The 15,720-nt window shown below is 39.0% G+C and overlaps 2 protein-coding genes across 4 annotated transcripts in view; one reads left to right on the top strand and one right to left on the bottom strand.

Moving 5' to 3' along the window:
* Positions 1 to 15,720, top strand: part of afap1l2 (actin filament associated protein 1 like 2) — a 43,075-nt gene that overhangs the window by 14,531 nt on the left and 12,824 nt on the right. For 2 of the 3 annotated variants that reach the window (XM_087844656.1, XM_006791230.3), the window contains exons 2-4: positions 887 to 1,015; positions 5,159 to 5,221; positions 8,782 to 8,873. In XM_087844656.1, the coding sequence (XP_087700782.1) occupies positions 887 to 1,015; positions 5,159 to 5,221; positions 8,782 to 8,873 (284 nt within the window). The remainder of the gene's footprint in view (positions 1 to 886; positions 1,016 to 5,158; positions 5,222 to 8,781; positions 8,874 to 15,720) is intronic. The other variant, XM_006791231.3, reaches the window with a different exon arrangement.
* LOC102791318 (kelch repeat and BTB domain-containing protein 13) lies at positions 8,623 to 11,523 on the bottom strand. The gene has a single exon (XM_006791229.3). It carries the CDS (start codon positions 11,278 to 11,280, stop codon positions 9,763 to 9,765), a length of 1,518 nt encoding a protein of 505 aa, XP_006791292.2. The 5' UTR covers positions 11,281 to 11,523; the 3' UTR covers positions 8,623 to 9,762.

Consider the following 15,720-nt stretch of genomic DNA (forward strand, 5'->3'; position numbering starts at 1 on the left):
TGCTTGCAATTCATGTAAAATGGATTAATTAATAATTTTTTAGAAAATTAACAGAAAATATGCAGTTCTTCAAAAAAAAAAAAGTCAGGAATAATTACGCATCCCTATCCCCCAACCACCACTACCTGCCCCATCTTCTCTTTAAAAAATGGTCTTTCTTCTTTATTTCCTCCCCCGTCTCTTCTCTTGAAGTGCTCACACACTGAGGCCCACTGTAGCAAGGGGCCTATTCATGAGGCCAAGAGACAGTGAAGGAAAACACAAAGAGCTCCCCACACAGCAGAGAGGACTCTGAGCTCAGCGCTGACCCCTGAAGGATGTGTGTGGGCTGCACCCAGACACACTGGCCCCGCCGACACCAGCCTAGGCTCCTCCCTACTCTGAGCTTGACCTTTAGCTAAACTCCCAAAACAACCTCAAACGGACTTGCAACTGTCAATAACAGCTCGATGCGAGGAATGAGAATAAAAAATGAAGTCTGAGTGGTTATCAGCTGTTGCCAGTGCAAAACCTCAGAGGAGTCTCTCCCATGCAAAATGCTGGCAACCAGCAAACAACTTGAGGAACAAAAGGAAGTCAGTGGGAAAGGAATAGCTGCTAAACTAAGAACTGAAATCAGTGTTAAAAGACAAATCCCTAAGTTGAACAAGTTCTCTGCCATAAATTAAAGCATAATATTCTGATAATGGGTGTCTGGAAAGATTACAGGCTTTGTTTTCCCTCATGACTCTTGCTTTTCTTGATGATGGGAACTTTGACAGTCCTGGTTTTAAGCCATTGTCTTAATGCTTCTAAATATTTTCTTGCCAAGAAAAGTGTAATAAAATTTAAAGGAATTTTTATACCCCTGAGAATCTGAGCCCCTCTTGTCTGTCTCTGCTTCCAGTGCTGGACCAGCTCCTGATGGAGCTCCACCGCTTCTTGGTCATCTTGGACAAGGAGACGCTGAGTGGGAACGCCACCGTCCAGAAGGGTTTGCTGTCTGATCTCCTCCAGTCCTACAGGGCTTCGACTGGTAAGAGCACTTTTTCAGAAACAGACATGGTCAAGGCAACCAGCTACAGTTTTTTTTAAAAAAACTGTCCTACTTGCTTAGAGTTTAACTTATATGTGCCAGACAAGTCAGAAAACTTTGAGTGGTAATAATAAAACAACATCTGTCTATATTCTAACATTTCGGCCCAAACAACTTCAAACTTAAAGCAGATGAAGACAGAAATACAAATCTGAAACCGCATGACCAAATTCTCACTTCATATTTATTCAGGAACTGATTTTCATGGATATTTTATGGGGAAATTTTAAATCAGTTTGATATGTTTGATTAAAAAAATAACAAATCAAGAAGTGAAAACATGCAAACAAGTCATAGACATACAGCTACTGAACTACAATATAATAACTTCCTTAGGAAAATTTCATGAGAGGAAGAGAAAATTATTCTGCCCAGTATGTAATTAAGAGGTTAGATATACTGTGAAGTCTAAATAACTGCAGAATTAGCTGATTCACAGCAAACTGCAGAGTAGAATTACTGCAAACATGTTACATGTAACATTTGAAGTGAGAAATGACCTAAACAAGTCTAACAGTGGCTACATTTAGTCATGTTTAACACTACCACGAGCAACTGTAGATGTGCGGTTTTGGTAAAAATAAAGTTCTAAAATTAGGTCAAACTCTAGATGAACTAAAATCATCATATATATCACACTGTGTCATTATCTTTAACAAAAATAAGCCAAAGCACATGAAAACAGCTAAGCACAGCCTAACTGCTTTGATAGGAATTAAGTAGCAGCAAGGTGTTGTTAATCAAACACACTTTAATCAACTGATTATCTGCAAGTGTGAGCACTTTTATCAAGTTTTGGCATTTTAGTGGTCGGACCTCAAGGTAATAAAATTCTACAAAAAACCCAAGAAACTCTACAGACCTCAGTTAGCATGGTTAATGTTAAAGTTTGTGACAGTACAAATAGAAAAAGACTGTACAAGTATGGCTTCTTTGGAAGAGTTGCCGAGAGAAAGCCTCTTCTCTCTAAAAAGATCATGACAGCATGGCTTCGGTTTGCAAAGTTGCATCTGAACAAACCACAAGACTTCTGAAACAATGTCCTTTAGACAGACAAGACCAAAGTGAATATGTTTGGCCATTGTGCACAGCACCACGGTTGGAAAAATCAAACCCAGCATATCAGCACAAACGCCTAGTGTCAAGGTCATCATTACCAAGTGCCAAGCACGGTGGTGGACGTTAATGATTCAGGTTCGTTTTCCAGCTATAGGACCTGTGAACCTTGCATCACTGGGTCAACCATGAGCTCTGTACACCAAAGTATTCTAGAGTCCAATGCGAGGCCATCTGTACGACCAGCTTGCCTGAAATTGGATCATGCAATAGAAAAATTATTCCAAGGACAAGAGTAAATCTACAACAGAATGACTGAAAAAGAAAAGAATCAAAGTGTTGCAAGGATGCAGTCAAAGTAAGAGAGCTGTGCATAAATGAATGCCTGGAAACCTCAATGAAGTGAACCAGTGTTTTAAAGAAGAGAAGTTCAAAATTCCTCTTTAATGATGTGAAAGATAAGCACGTCATTATTAAATATTAAAATGTTAAATTATGGGATGTGCTTAGTTTTTCACACACTGCTTCAGCAATTTGGTTTAGTTTTTCTTATAGTAAATAAATGATGACACATTGTGATGTGTCATGTTTTATTATTCATCTGAGCTTATATTTAGCTAATTTTAAGACCTGATGTTAGGGTCTAGATTTTATGTTAAAACTTGATAGAGGGTGTACATTCTTTGTACCATAAGTGTGTTACAGGAAATAATTAAAAAGTATGAAAGGTTCACTTTAAAGTTGCTGTGGAAGCACTTCTAGTTGGCCTATTACTATGCATAAATCCACTTACAACAATGTTGTAGTGGGTTTTTTTTTTTTTTTGGGGGGGGGGGGGGGGGGGGGGGGGGTTGGTGCATTATTAGGCTTTTCTTTTTTTTCTTTTTTTTTTAAAAAAGTTAATTTCAGTAGAATAATTTGTCACAAACCTTTAAACTGTTCTCTAGATTTTTGCATCTAAAACTGTAATACTGGTTGAAGGTTAACCACAAATGTTTAAATTCATTCAAAAGCTGCATGGACCGGCTGGCAGTTAATCTGCCATCCAACAAAGTATCTTATGTAACATGTGGTCATTCCCTGCATTTCCCACACTTAAGTGAAACTGGCCTAGGAGAAGTTATTAAACCACCTACTCTGGTTTTATTTTGTTATTTTGAGCTCTTACTAACCTTTCATAATCATATCCCTGCAAGCTTTGCAAATACATCACTTAATCACAATTTTGGTAGCTAAAGCCACATTGTGCCTGCAGGATTGCTCTTTTTTTTTTTTTTTTACTACATTTCTCCCTCTGTTGCAAAATTATTTGCTTCATGCAATTTTTTTTTTACAATTTTCAGTTTATAAGCAAGCTAAAAAAAACTAGAGTCTTGTACAGCTTGTTAACTTTTTAAACAGCTTCAGATGAGTTTATTTTTTCTTGTAACTGCTGGTGGGCTGATGTGATTTATGGTGCTCTATGCCAGCTACTTAATCTTTGAAGCAACTATTGAATTAATGACATGCTACCGCTACCTCAAAAATAGTTTGACACAAATATGATGACTTTTTGTTTGTTTGTTTGTTTGGTTTTTGTAATGACCCGATTCTTTGCCATTTTTGTCATTTGCTGTCACCTTCTCACTTCTGGATTATAAAAGTCAACTCTCTTTCGCCCTGTTTTTCTCAGAGAGCTCTCACACTGTTCACTAACACACACCAGCAGTCAAGCTTTTCCATGTTCAGGTCTTGGACTCGTCTCTCCATACTTCCTCTTCTGGCTCCAAGCTGTATCATTTTTCCGAAGCTGCATTTATCCTCTGGGGATGCTCACTTCCTCTGAGCAGCAATTTATAAATAGCATTTCAACTTTGTTCCCCGAAAATCTGTTTTCACTGTACAGGCAAAACATCATTTTATGCTGCTGCTGTTTGGTTTCACCTCATGATATCTATTTCAAAGGAGAAGCCCTTCTCCGCAGTATCACCCAAGGTTAGAGTTTTGTTTGATTTCCTCTAATCTAAGTCAGCTAAAATATTTAATTCCAGTGAAAAACTGTGCTGCAGCTCCGGAACAAATTCCCATAACAGGTTACAGTAACCAACTGGAGCCTTCGTAGCCACAACCTCTGTGTTTATTGTTCAAGAAAAGGCCTTCGTTCAGACTGTTTATGTGGCAATGTTATGGCGATGTCCTCACCAGCTTGTAATTACTCCACCATGTTGAGAGTGACATGACTCCAGCTGTAGTCCTTTCCTCGCTGACTCTAGCATTGATGTATGTCAGAAGGTTTCATCATCTCCACTTTTTGCCTGAAGAGTTGAGTGCAAGTGAAGTCAAGTTCATTCTTTAGTTCCTTAGTCTGGTTATGATCAGCTTCTCTAACCATGCAAAAGAAACAGAAACTGGATCACTTTTAGAGTCATATGCAAAGTTTTTGTGAATGCATGATTGTTATGAACAGGTGGATTAAGTTCAGGAGTTGCCTTGTATATTAAAAAGCAATGTAAAACTTCCACTACAGACGTGACACAGTGCTGTATCTGTGCAGGCAAGGAGTACTCTGACTAATGCCTGATGAATGCTTTCCACGGTAAGAGTGGGTGTGAATAGTGGCCCTATCTATGTGCACAATGGACTACTTGTTTGGGTGAAGTTTCCCTTTTATCCTGGACTTCTTTTTGACAAGCACGATGGAAGTTTGTTTTGCACCAAGGTGGAATCAGATTTTCCCATCAGCTGTCTCAAGGGAAAGAAAAATATGCATTCTTTCCGTGTTATTGTTTGCAGTTAAGTCACACTGCGAATATATTCAACCAAATCAAAAAAATCAACTTTGGGAATTTAAAGCAAGCGTTAAACAGTAAAAAACCCAAAAATACCTGTGCATAAGCTCATATTTTCTTGGCATTTGTGTTTGTTGTTTTGTAACGTTTGCTTAAATTCAAGAAAGGTGTTTGTGGTAGCCAACCACAGAGCAAAAACATCTATGCCAAAGTGCACTGCTCTCAGCAGTTAATCACGTTCTGCTGTCTCTGTTTACAGGTGCTGATGAGGAGTATATCTACATGAACAAAGTCGTTCCTGGAAAAGAAAAAAATGGTAAAGGTGTGAGTTTTAAATGTTGCTCTTTGAACTTTGAAAATGACTTAGTGGTTCTTGTATGTATGTATGTAAGTATAGCTTTGAAAATTGTATAATAAGAAATGCAAATGTAAATGTTTGATGGCAGATTGAATGAAAACGTGTAAACTGTTAAGCGCACCGAAGCACCGGCTTGTTCCACATTCCAGCTTGTACATTGAAACTCAATTGTCGAGGTGTACATTTTCTCCTTGGGCATAAATGAATCAACACTCGCCTAAAATATATTAAAGCAGATATTCAATCCCATTTGCTTTTGCCGCATCTGTCCATAATGTATTTTATACGAACAATAAAATAGGCAATGGTGTTTTCAGTCTCCAATTATGCTAGCCGTCATGCTTAGTCATGAAATAGTTTTCAAATAATGCCTTTAAATGAATTTGATATTCGGCTGCTATGAATTGTTGATGAAATTGCTTATATCACTGTTCAGACTGATCTGCTTATTAGCTCCATAATTTTTAATGACTTCATAGTCTTACCAGGCTGTTTGGCTCACTTTACCATATTGTATTACAAAATTCTGTACGTAGTGAACCAGGAAAGTGAAAGAATAATATAACAGTAATATGAGTTAATAGATAACAAATGAGTTAAATAAATTTTGGTTGCTAAAAACTGATATGTCCACTCAAATATCTTGATAAATTATGCACAATGTAAATCTCTTGTGCTCTTGATTTCTGGTTTGTTCAGTTAAGCATTGTGCAAACTGGATTATGGAACAAGCTGATCCTTCACTGCACTGAATTGTAATCCACAATGCAAAATTTTTACGTCAATAAGGCATCGTCAGCTGTCAAAAAACCAACTGCATACATTTGGATTAGCACAAGAAAACACCCACAAATTACTAATTTTACAACGTCACACATACACAGACTCTTTGTGCTGAATTGTCTCGTATACGTCTAAAAAATACAGGCTTCAAACAATAATATTTAAAGATGTTATTCTGTTGAAAATTAGGGCTAATAAACGAAGGGCTTAACACGGAATTACTGACATAGTTTTATAACAATGTTTGAGTCAAGCTCAACTAATTAAGACAAATGTCACATACAAAACTGAAATCTTTCATAACATTTTGTGCTCAATAATCCCAATAATTATTAGCCACTGCTGACTTTTCCATGAGGTTCTTTTTTTTTTTTTTTTAAATTACTATACTAACAGGTGTAAAAATCTATTTGACATAAAGCTCAATACTTTGAAAAAAGAATGAATATCAATTCTCATAATTGGTGGCATCTGTTTCAGTTAATCTTATTCTTTGTTTTCCGACCACATACCTGCCAAACTCACCCACCATTCATTGGCATTACATCAGCAGTACACGGTGTTGCATGCCAGTAAAAACCAAAGAACTGCTGACTAAGATGGTAAACTAGGTAGATTTTTTGCATGCGAACAAATTTAGATCAAGGCAAAGTTTGCAACCTCACAGAGTTGAATGTCTTGTAGTTAGAACGGTATTACTGTTATTTCATTTAGGCATTGAAGAGTCACATTTTCACATTTCCTTGTCATTCTTTAGGTTTCAGCCATCTATTCTTGGATTATTCCATCCATCCGTCTATCCATTCTCTTCCGCTTATTTTTTATCAGGATAAACGACAGAACAGGTTGCCAATCTAAACATAAAAGGTTTCTGGCAAAAGCTCGTCATGTCTGTATTATATATCGTTAGTGTAGCTAATATTCATATTGCTTACAAATTACCTACTGTACTTACATAATCCTGTTATGATGACTTCATTTCAGAGTTAATTTTTCTGAATGTGAAACAAAGAAAACAACTTTTTTTTCCTTCTTTTTTTAAAGGGCTTAGTGTGATTTTGCGTTTATCCATGAAGGTCAGACGGCGCATAGTTGTTACACTATTTCCATCTCATGCTCAGTTTACTTTCAACTGAACAGACATGATAAGCCGCTGCAAGCTGTGGCCCCTTCAGCTCCTCAGCACTCGCCCACCATTTCCTGTCTGTTTCTTCGCAGAGCCGCAACATCTGAGACTGACCTGTTTTGTTTGGACAGTGATAAAGAATGTGGTTTGAATGAGCACTAGAGTTAACACATATTTTCAGCAGCGATGCTTACAAAGCCACACGCTGTCTACCACAGAAACTCATGTGAGGGGGGGGGGGGGGGGGGGGAATGAAATACACTCGGAGTGAACTTTATTTGTTTGTTAAAATAGGATGAGCTACATTATTTATTTATTTACCTTTTCTTTTACTGTAAAGCATTGCTCATAAAACGACAGGCAGCCTGGTTCAATTATCTTACGTGTACGTGATTGTACACGTGCAGCCTGTGGTAATGCAGTGCTTTTACTGCAGTTCATATCAGCTTGTTTCTATTCTTGTAATGATAAAAAAAGGTATAGAGCAAAGGTACAGACAGGGAATTTTTATAACACATATATGAACTCTAGTTGGCTTAAAGATGTTCTCTTAAGGTCACGTTTGAGACCAAAAAAATATAAGACACTGAAGAAAATCTTAAAGAGAAAATTGCAGTACCATTTTGTCATGCTCATTAGGCCTCATATTAATATTTAAATATACACCCCCAATTCACAAAAACAGTTGCCTAAGATGGTTTATATGGTAAGGTAAAGATCTTACAATATTAAAAAAAAGATAAATGCATGAATCAAAATGACCTACTGATATTATCCTAAATGGTTAAGGTTAGCATGATAAAACAAAGAGAAAAAAAAGTCAAAATTATGACTTAATGCTTGACACCACAAGTGGCCATACCATTGTTAGTATTTTAACATTTGGAGGAGTTTGGTTAAAGACAGTGTAGAGGTTTGTTATCATACTGTATATGATGTTATCACTCTGTATCTGCATGCTAAATGCTAGCATAGCTAACATAACCAACACTCTTTCTAGCATGCCCGTTCAGAGGCAAAATATTAACTCATGCCCTACATAGTACCATTTTTATCAATAATTAACTTTATTAAAGGAAATATTTTGAATCTTACACCAATAATGGGTAACATGATAGCATCAGCAAACTCTTGCATGTTTATTTTTCACTTGCCTCAGCTAACAGTTTTGGAACCTCTGGATTAGCTTAACAGAACATGGCTTTCAGCAGGAACAAACAAGTATCCTAAATGTGCACTTTCAAAGCCCAGTTATGAACAGGTTGACTGCAAGGTTTGAAAAGATATATATAGTTCAAATATATATATATATATATATATATATATGTGTGTGTATATAATATATATATATATATATATATATATATATATACACACACACACATATATATATATATATATATATATACACATAGATACATAGATTATATCATTGTGTTAGTTGGGGATACCACTGTATTAATATTTAACCGAGATAGCTGGATATGTGGAATTTATACTTGCAAGATGACAGCTATTCATTTATCCTGAAATGTTCTGGTATGTTATGGAAATGAATTTAAATGCAAAATGCCTGGTATATACTGACCTTCCACTCTCTGCTTGTGTTACCAAGATGACAGATTAGATGCCCTGCTCAATGGAAAAGCAGCAAAACGTGTCCCCGTCCCACAAAAGCACCTTCCCGACCTGCCACCCCCCAGAACAGTAAGTGTTGGCCAGTTCTTTCCATAATTGGAGTAACAGAAGAATGATGCAGAATGATTTGGCTTAAAAAGCACAGATATTTGGGTCTCTGCCACTGTGGTTATGGGAATGTTAATAGCACTGACCCGAGTCAGTGGCTGAAGTAATATAGTAGATGGAACAAATAAGTGGTGATCAAGATATCCTACTGTATACCAAAGAAGCCAGAAGACAAATTCCAAATTGATATGTAACCGACAGCATTTTGGTCTTGTGTTACAGTATGTGCACAGCTATCACTAAGAAGCGTAGTGCTAAAAACAGTACTGTAACTTACAGTAAAAAGTACTTGTAAGTTAATGGGTTGTTGTCAGATATTGAAACCCAGCTGCAGCAGTTTTAATATAATGACACAAATAACGTCTGTGGTCATGCAAGCCAAAATCATTCCCCTCAACCATCAGAGTTGCAAGCCGAGGCTTCGTGAAATGTGTTCTCCCACAGAAGCAGGTATTTAACAGCCCATGGGGCAACAAGACTGGAGAGGTGATTGTTCAGGAGTGTGTGAGAGGGAGCTACACTGTGTTTCATGTTGACTAGGAAACCAGTGGCTTCTGAATTGGCCCAGTGTGACTTCAGGAAAAAGGTTTAGAACATCCCGTCAGTGCCTTTGAACTTTACACACATGCACAGTGGCCTCCCTACTATAAACTGCAGTAGCAGCTGTTGTTAATCAGTGCAAGTGCTTGTCAGCATGTGTGTGAGAGTGCATGTGAATTGGATGCATTGAAATAAAGTAAATTTTTGTCCATTTGAAGCCTTCAGAATTATTTAGCAGCAGTATTTTCAAGGACTTATTTTGTCATTTAAAAACTCAAAAAACGCTTTACTTTTCAGTTGTACATTCATTTCACAAGTGCTGTATAGCTTCCAGATATGCCTCAGACAGGTCTGACACAGGCATTTCTCCTTCCTTGCCTTCTGCATCCAGCTGTGGTATAACTGGCCCCGTCTTGGGAAGCCTGAGTAAACATGTCCACAGTGAACCACTCTTTGGAAATCCGTTCATCTGCTTACGGGGCTTCCATTCATTTTCAGTGATGGTATACACAAGAGTTAACATGTGTTTCACTGTGAACGCAGAATCCCCCCTGATCATTGCGGTGAACAGAGCTCCCTTGCTGTTGATGTAATGCCCATGCATAGCTGTCCACTGGCCTGTTGTGATATTATAACAATCCATTAGACAGCGAAGAAAGTCGTCACAAGGCCCGTTGCGCATCACATACAAATTGTCCTTGTGAGCTACCATACAGTGGCCATAGCTCTGAGGTCTGATCAGTGTGGTAGCAAGCTTCCACTCATCATTCACAGGTACGTATTCATAGATGTCTGTGGTGTCTGGTGGCTTCCAGAAGCAAATAAATATCCGCCGTCTAGCAACAGCACAAGCTGCAGATGCTACAGGTCGTGGCGCATGCTGTATAAATGTCCACTCTCCTTTTACAACATCATACGTCTCTGCTGTGGAAATTATCTGCTTTTGGGACTCTCCACCAATGGCGTAGAGCTGACCTTCATGCCCAAGAAGGGTAAAATCATATCTGGGTTGCTGGGGACCTGGGAGAGTAGTCCAAAGTCCTGAATCGGGGTTGTAGCAGAAGCTACTGTCCACTGTTTCCTTACTGTAACCAAAAACCCCACCAACGATATATAAGCGATTGTCAACAACTGCTACTCCAGCCATGGAGGTGCTGCAAGCAGTTGGTAGGTCTGTCAGATGCTTCCACTGCCCCTCTTTTTCGTCGAGGTAGCAAACGACCCTGAAGGAGTCTTGCAGCAGCTCCAGTGAAGGAGAATGGGTCCCTATAGCAATAAAAGAAGAAGGGGACAAAGTTTGAGAGTATTGCAGCAGCTCCTCAGGAATTGAACTTTCTGCTTCATCCTTGAGATCATCAAAGGCGTCACAAAGAAAGAGTGCAGCATTGTGAAACAGTGCGTGCACCCCAAATATGGAGGCTGTATGGTAAAGCAGAAGGCAGTTGTCCGAGTCTATAATGTCGCAAAGATGCTGGACCAAATGTTCAACCTGTAGAAAAGCAGCACACTCGACCGCTTCGACAAGCTCATCTGGTTCACTGATGGTGGGAATCTCTCCCCTGCAGACTGCAAGGGCAATGAGGAAACCTCTTGCGTGCACTCCTCCTTTCAGGTAGAGCTCATCTTGCTGACTTTCTTTCATCCCAGAGTGAAAAAGAGCACAGAAATAGTCGCTGTACTTAAGGAGAAAAGCCCGCTCCACAGTGAACCAACTGTCCTCCACCCTCACTCTCAGCCAGCCTGCCTGGCACTCTCTGTTCTCCAGATCAAGGGTCGCATTCTCAGCATGAATATCCCGGTTGATTCCCAGGCCTTCGGGCATTTCCATGGTCTCTTAAACCAGGATCTCTGTTCTTCCTAAAACGGCCTCTCAAGTAATTATTTTGTGTGTGACTCGAGTGTGGAATAGCCATTTTTTCCCTCGAGCTGCATGGTAAATAAAGATTTGTGTGAGCTCCATTGCGTCCTGTCTGCATGGTCTTAAAATAGAGATGGACTATAGATAGCAGCTGTGCCACTTGCAAGCGTCAGGCAGGGAAAGGAAAACTGTTGACATGCACTGTAGCGGTAATGTGGCTGCCGGCAACTGGTCATTATCATAACCGCAATAAGACAGGCTAGCATAAAGTAATTATTTACTGAATTATTCATGATTACGTTATCCCTTTAAATCCAGCTTGGTTTAAAATGGCTATTTAAATGTTACACATGAAGATCCATTTGCAGCTATACATTTTAAGTAGGTAACTTGAAAAGGATTAAGCTGGCAAAAAAGGGACTGGTACCAAAAATATCAAGGTTTTAGAAAAGGTCAAAGTTTTCCCAAGAAGGCAACATAACAGGAAAACAAATAGTTTGTGTCATGTGAAATCTTTGCATTCTGCCTCCTGCCATGTAGATAACGTATAGTCTCTTTTCTTTCTTATTTTCACTCATTAAATTTTTAATTTCATAATTTCTAAATAAAAAAGTTACCATGTCACAAGTAACAGAGGCAAAGGATCAGGGATTTTTCCTGAACTCTGTTCTCTAGAAACCAAACTGATAATTTTTATCACCACCTTTTACATTGAGCTCCCAGCAGGCTTTCAGATACACTCTGTCTGTGTGTGTGTGTGTGTGTGTGTGTGTGTGTGTGTGTGTGTGTGTTTTCACTGCACCGAATTCTTGGCATGGGAACCAGGGATTTTCCGTGTTCCTCTGACTGTTCGTTTTTCGGGCTCTCTTTTCCCACTCTTTACTCAAAGCCCCTCCACCACACCCCGCCACCCTCTCTCCTTGCTTTGTTATTTATCCTCCGACTCCTCATTTCTTCCCTTCTAGTCGATGTTTCTGTGGTGAAGAAGTGTGTTTGTGCGTGAGAGAAGTGAAAGGAAGGGCCTAAAGTGACTATTAAAGAGACAGAAGAATAGCAAAGTCTTCTGGGAGAATGGATACACACACCTGGCATGTCCCTGATGCTTTTTCACCAGTGCAACACCTCCCTGGAATGGCCTACTATGCTTCTCTTCAGGCTTGGCTCAGACAACAAGCCAATTTAGTATTTTTGGAGTTGAGGAAATGTAAAAAGAAAAAGAAAAAAGATAGAGATAAGAGTGGGTGGGCAGTCTGGGGTGGCTTACTGCGGTTCCTCTGGAATGCCTGACTTTTTGTTTTAATTAATAGCAGATGCTTAACTCTTGACTACTTTTTTTTAAACTCTGGAGAAGTTTACACTCTTACAGTGAGAGAGTGAGAGAAAAGTGAGAAACAGAATAATAACTTTCTCAGGAAATTCCTGTTAACTGCTTTTGTATACAACTGTTATTAAGGCTTAGACCAGGCTTGTCTCTAACTCTCTTGACTTGTTATTTGCAGTATATATGGATTATGAAACCATGAGCTCTATGTAAAAACGGACATAGCCACAATGTTGTCACCTGTTGGATTGAGTTGGCATTTTGGCCATGGTCATCTTGAATACTTTAAATCAGGGCATCAACAGTGAGGGGTGGATCTAAGTGTTGAGGACACTGAAAGCACATTGTCATATGGCAGAAACTTGTCAATACCAAGATAGTCATACCCGTAATCGATTGTTGTTTCTTCACCCTAAACATAACATCCATCCACCATCAATTTTCTTATCTGGGTTCAAGACTCAGGGCACTCACTCTATGCCAAGACCTTCCACTCCCCACACCAGCCAAGAGATGTAATCTCTCGAGTGTATTGTGGATCTGCTACAGGGCCTCCTCCCAGCAGGACATGCTCAGACGACCTCACCTACAAGGTACCTAGGAGGCATCCTAGTCATATGTCCAAGCCACTTCATCTGGTTTCTTTTGATGTGGAGGAGTAGTGGCCAGGCTCTGAATCCCTCTCAATTTACAAAGTTCTTCTAAGGGAGAATACAGCCACCCTTCGGAGGAAGCTCATATCTGACGCTAGTATCCATGATTCAGTTCTTTCAGGCACTACCCAGAGCTCAGGGCCAAAGGTGAAGGTCGGAAGATCAGTGCTTCCCTTAGCACTCTCTTAATCACAAAAAAATGGTACAGCGCTCACATCGCTGCCAAAACCACATCAATCCATCTTTCGATGTCCATCTCCACTCAGACCTAGAGAGTCTTAAAATCAGCTTGTGCGCTATTCTTTTTTCTGATCATGGCCTCAGATTTGGAAGTGCTAATTCTCATTCCTATAGTTTCATACTCAGCAGCAAGATTTTCTTGAGGTCACCGCTTGATCATCTGCAAAAGAAGCAGAGACATGATCCTGAGACCACCAAATCAGACACTCTCTGCCACTTGGGTAATTGGCTGGGGTAAATGTAACATTACTATACAAAATAAACATAATGTTCCATTAAATCTAACTTGGAAATAGCAATTGAAATGATACGTTCACGAGGAGAGAATTTACCTAGATCATAAATCAGGAAAAATCTAAAATATTTTCATTGATTTCTTTACAGTTAAATTAAATTTTGAAGCCCCCTGTTGGCAATTAGGATAAATGGGGGTTTACATGACTTAATTTTAGTTTTGCCTCCATCATTTTCTACAACCTAAATTATAAAGTTATAATAATTTTACACAAAAATGTGTCAACCAGAAATAAACGAGTAAGAAGGAGGGCCTTTTTAATGCCAAACATGCCACTGATGTAACTCCTGTGATTAAAAATAACAATGGTCAATAGACACCCTAGAAATGCCAACATCTTATCTCAGTGGTTATCACTGTTGCCTCATAGTAGAGTGTTTAAACCAAGAGTACAACTTCTGCCGTTGCTGATTTGCTTCAGTATTTCCTGCTATCAAAAAAACATGGTAGTTTTTTTCTGCTTATCACCTAACTGGAAACACACACACAAACACACACACTGACAGTTTCACTTACGAATTAAAGAAAGTTCAGAAGAATATGTGGGCACAAGTGAGCCAATATACCTGTAACAGCATCAGTTATTATCAGCATCAGTTACCTGTGTGTTTAAATAGACTTTATATATTTTGGTTATTTTTGAGAGCAGGTCTCATGACACACTGACAGTCACATTTGCTGATGCTTGTATAATGACGCATCTTAAATAGCTCCATGATGTATAAGGGATGTTACCCTCCCTAAACGGCCGTGATAACATTTCTGCCAACACATTGCTTAGTGGCTGCTTTCCTCCATGTTCAGGCATGCAGGCTAATCACACAAGTGAGTCTTCATCACTGTGACTGCTCGCGGACCGTGACATGATGGCAGTTATTATAACATCTGCTATGGATTACTGAAACTGTCTTAGCTCACTGAAGTGATATGGTGGGAAAAGCTCACTAACAGGGAATTCCCTGTTTACTGGGAGTTGCTGCGTCTGTCACTGACAGCCCACATCAGAAATAATGATTTTTACACAAACAGACAAATATGGCTGTGTTTTTATTTTTTGTTGTTCTGTTTCTAAGCTGAACCAGTAAATCACTCTGGTATCTGAAGACCCACCGCAGGTTTGTGACCGCTAAACACAATTTATCACTGCTTTCTGTCTCATTTGTTTCTGTACATTTTAAGCGTTGCTGATTTGGGGCAACTAAAAGTACCATTCACACTCTCATCATGGTATATTGAGTTATTCTGTTTACTATACAGAGCAGCTGAAGGACTGCAACCTTTCAGAGAATGTGAAAGCTGTACAATAAGTAAATATAATAAAAATAAGAATGCTTTAAAGTATACTAATTTCAATAAGTAGAAGTGAAAGTGAAAGAATTCAAACAGTGGTGGGGGGGGGGGGGGGGGGGGGGACATTTGGCAAAGTTAAGAAAACACTTCTTATGATTCAGCTCAAACCGTACTAAGAATGTACCGTGTGGGCTGGATGATATTCAGGTGAATAATCCTAATTGCAATGGGACATATGTCATTTATTTACCTTCCTTTAACTTCACTGCCTCAGAAGAATAACCCTTATGTGGAAGTCTGACTCCAGTATCTCTCAGTTTATCTGAGATAAGAAAAAGAATACATAGATTGCATCTTCACTGGCAGCTACTGAAGTTTTTAAGCGGGCAAGTCATTTTATTTCCAGATTGCACCAAGACCAAACTTGCATATCTGCCATCTTCTGATTGCCACCATAGATACTTCATAGGATTATGTCGCAACTTCAGGGTATTGAGGCTGTTTTCCAGTGATGAAATTCTTCCTTCTTGGAAGATCCTTCCCCCACACATCATGCATGAGTCCAAAGGTTTAAGGTTGTTCAAAGTGTGAAAAATAAACACCTGATTAAT

Source organism: Neolamprologus brichardi, chromosome 8 (genome assembly GCF_056152115.1).
Source record: "Neolamprologus brichardi isolate AB-2024 chromosome 8, ASM5615211v1, whole genome shotgun sequence".
Taxonomy (NCBI): Eukaryota; Metazoa; Chordata; class Actinopteri; order Cichliformes; family Cichlidae; genus Neolamprologus; species Neolamprologus brichardi.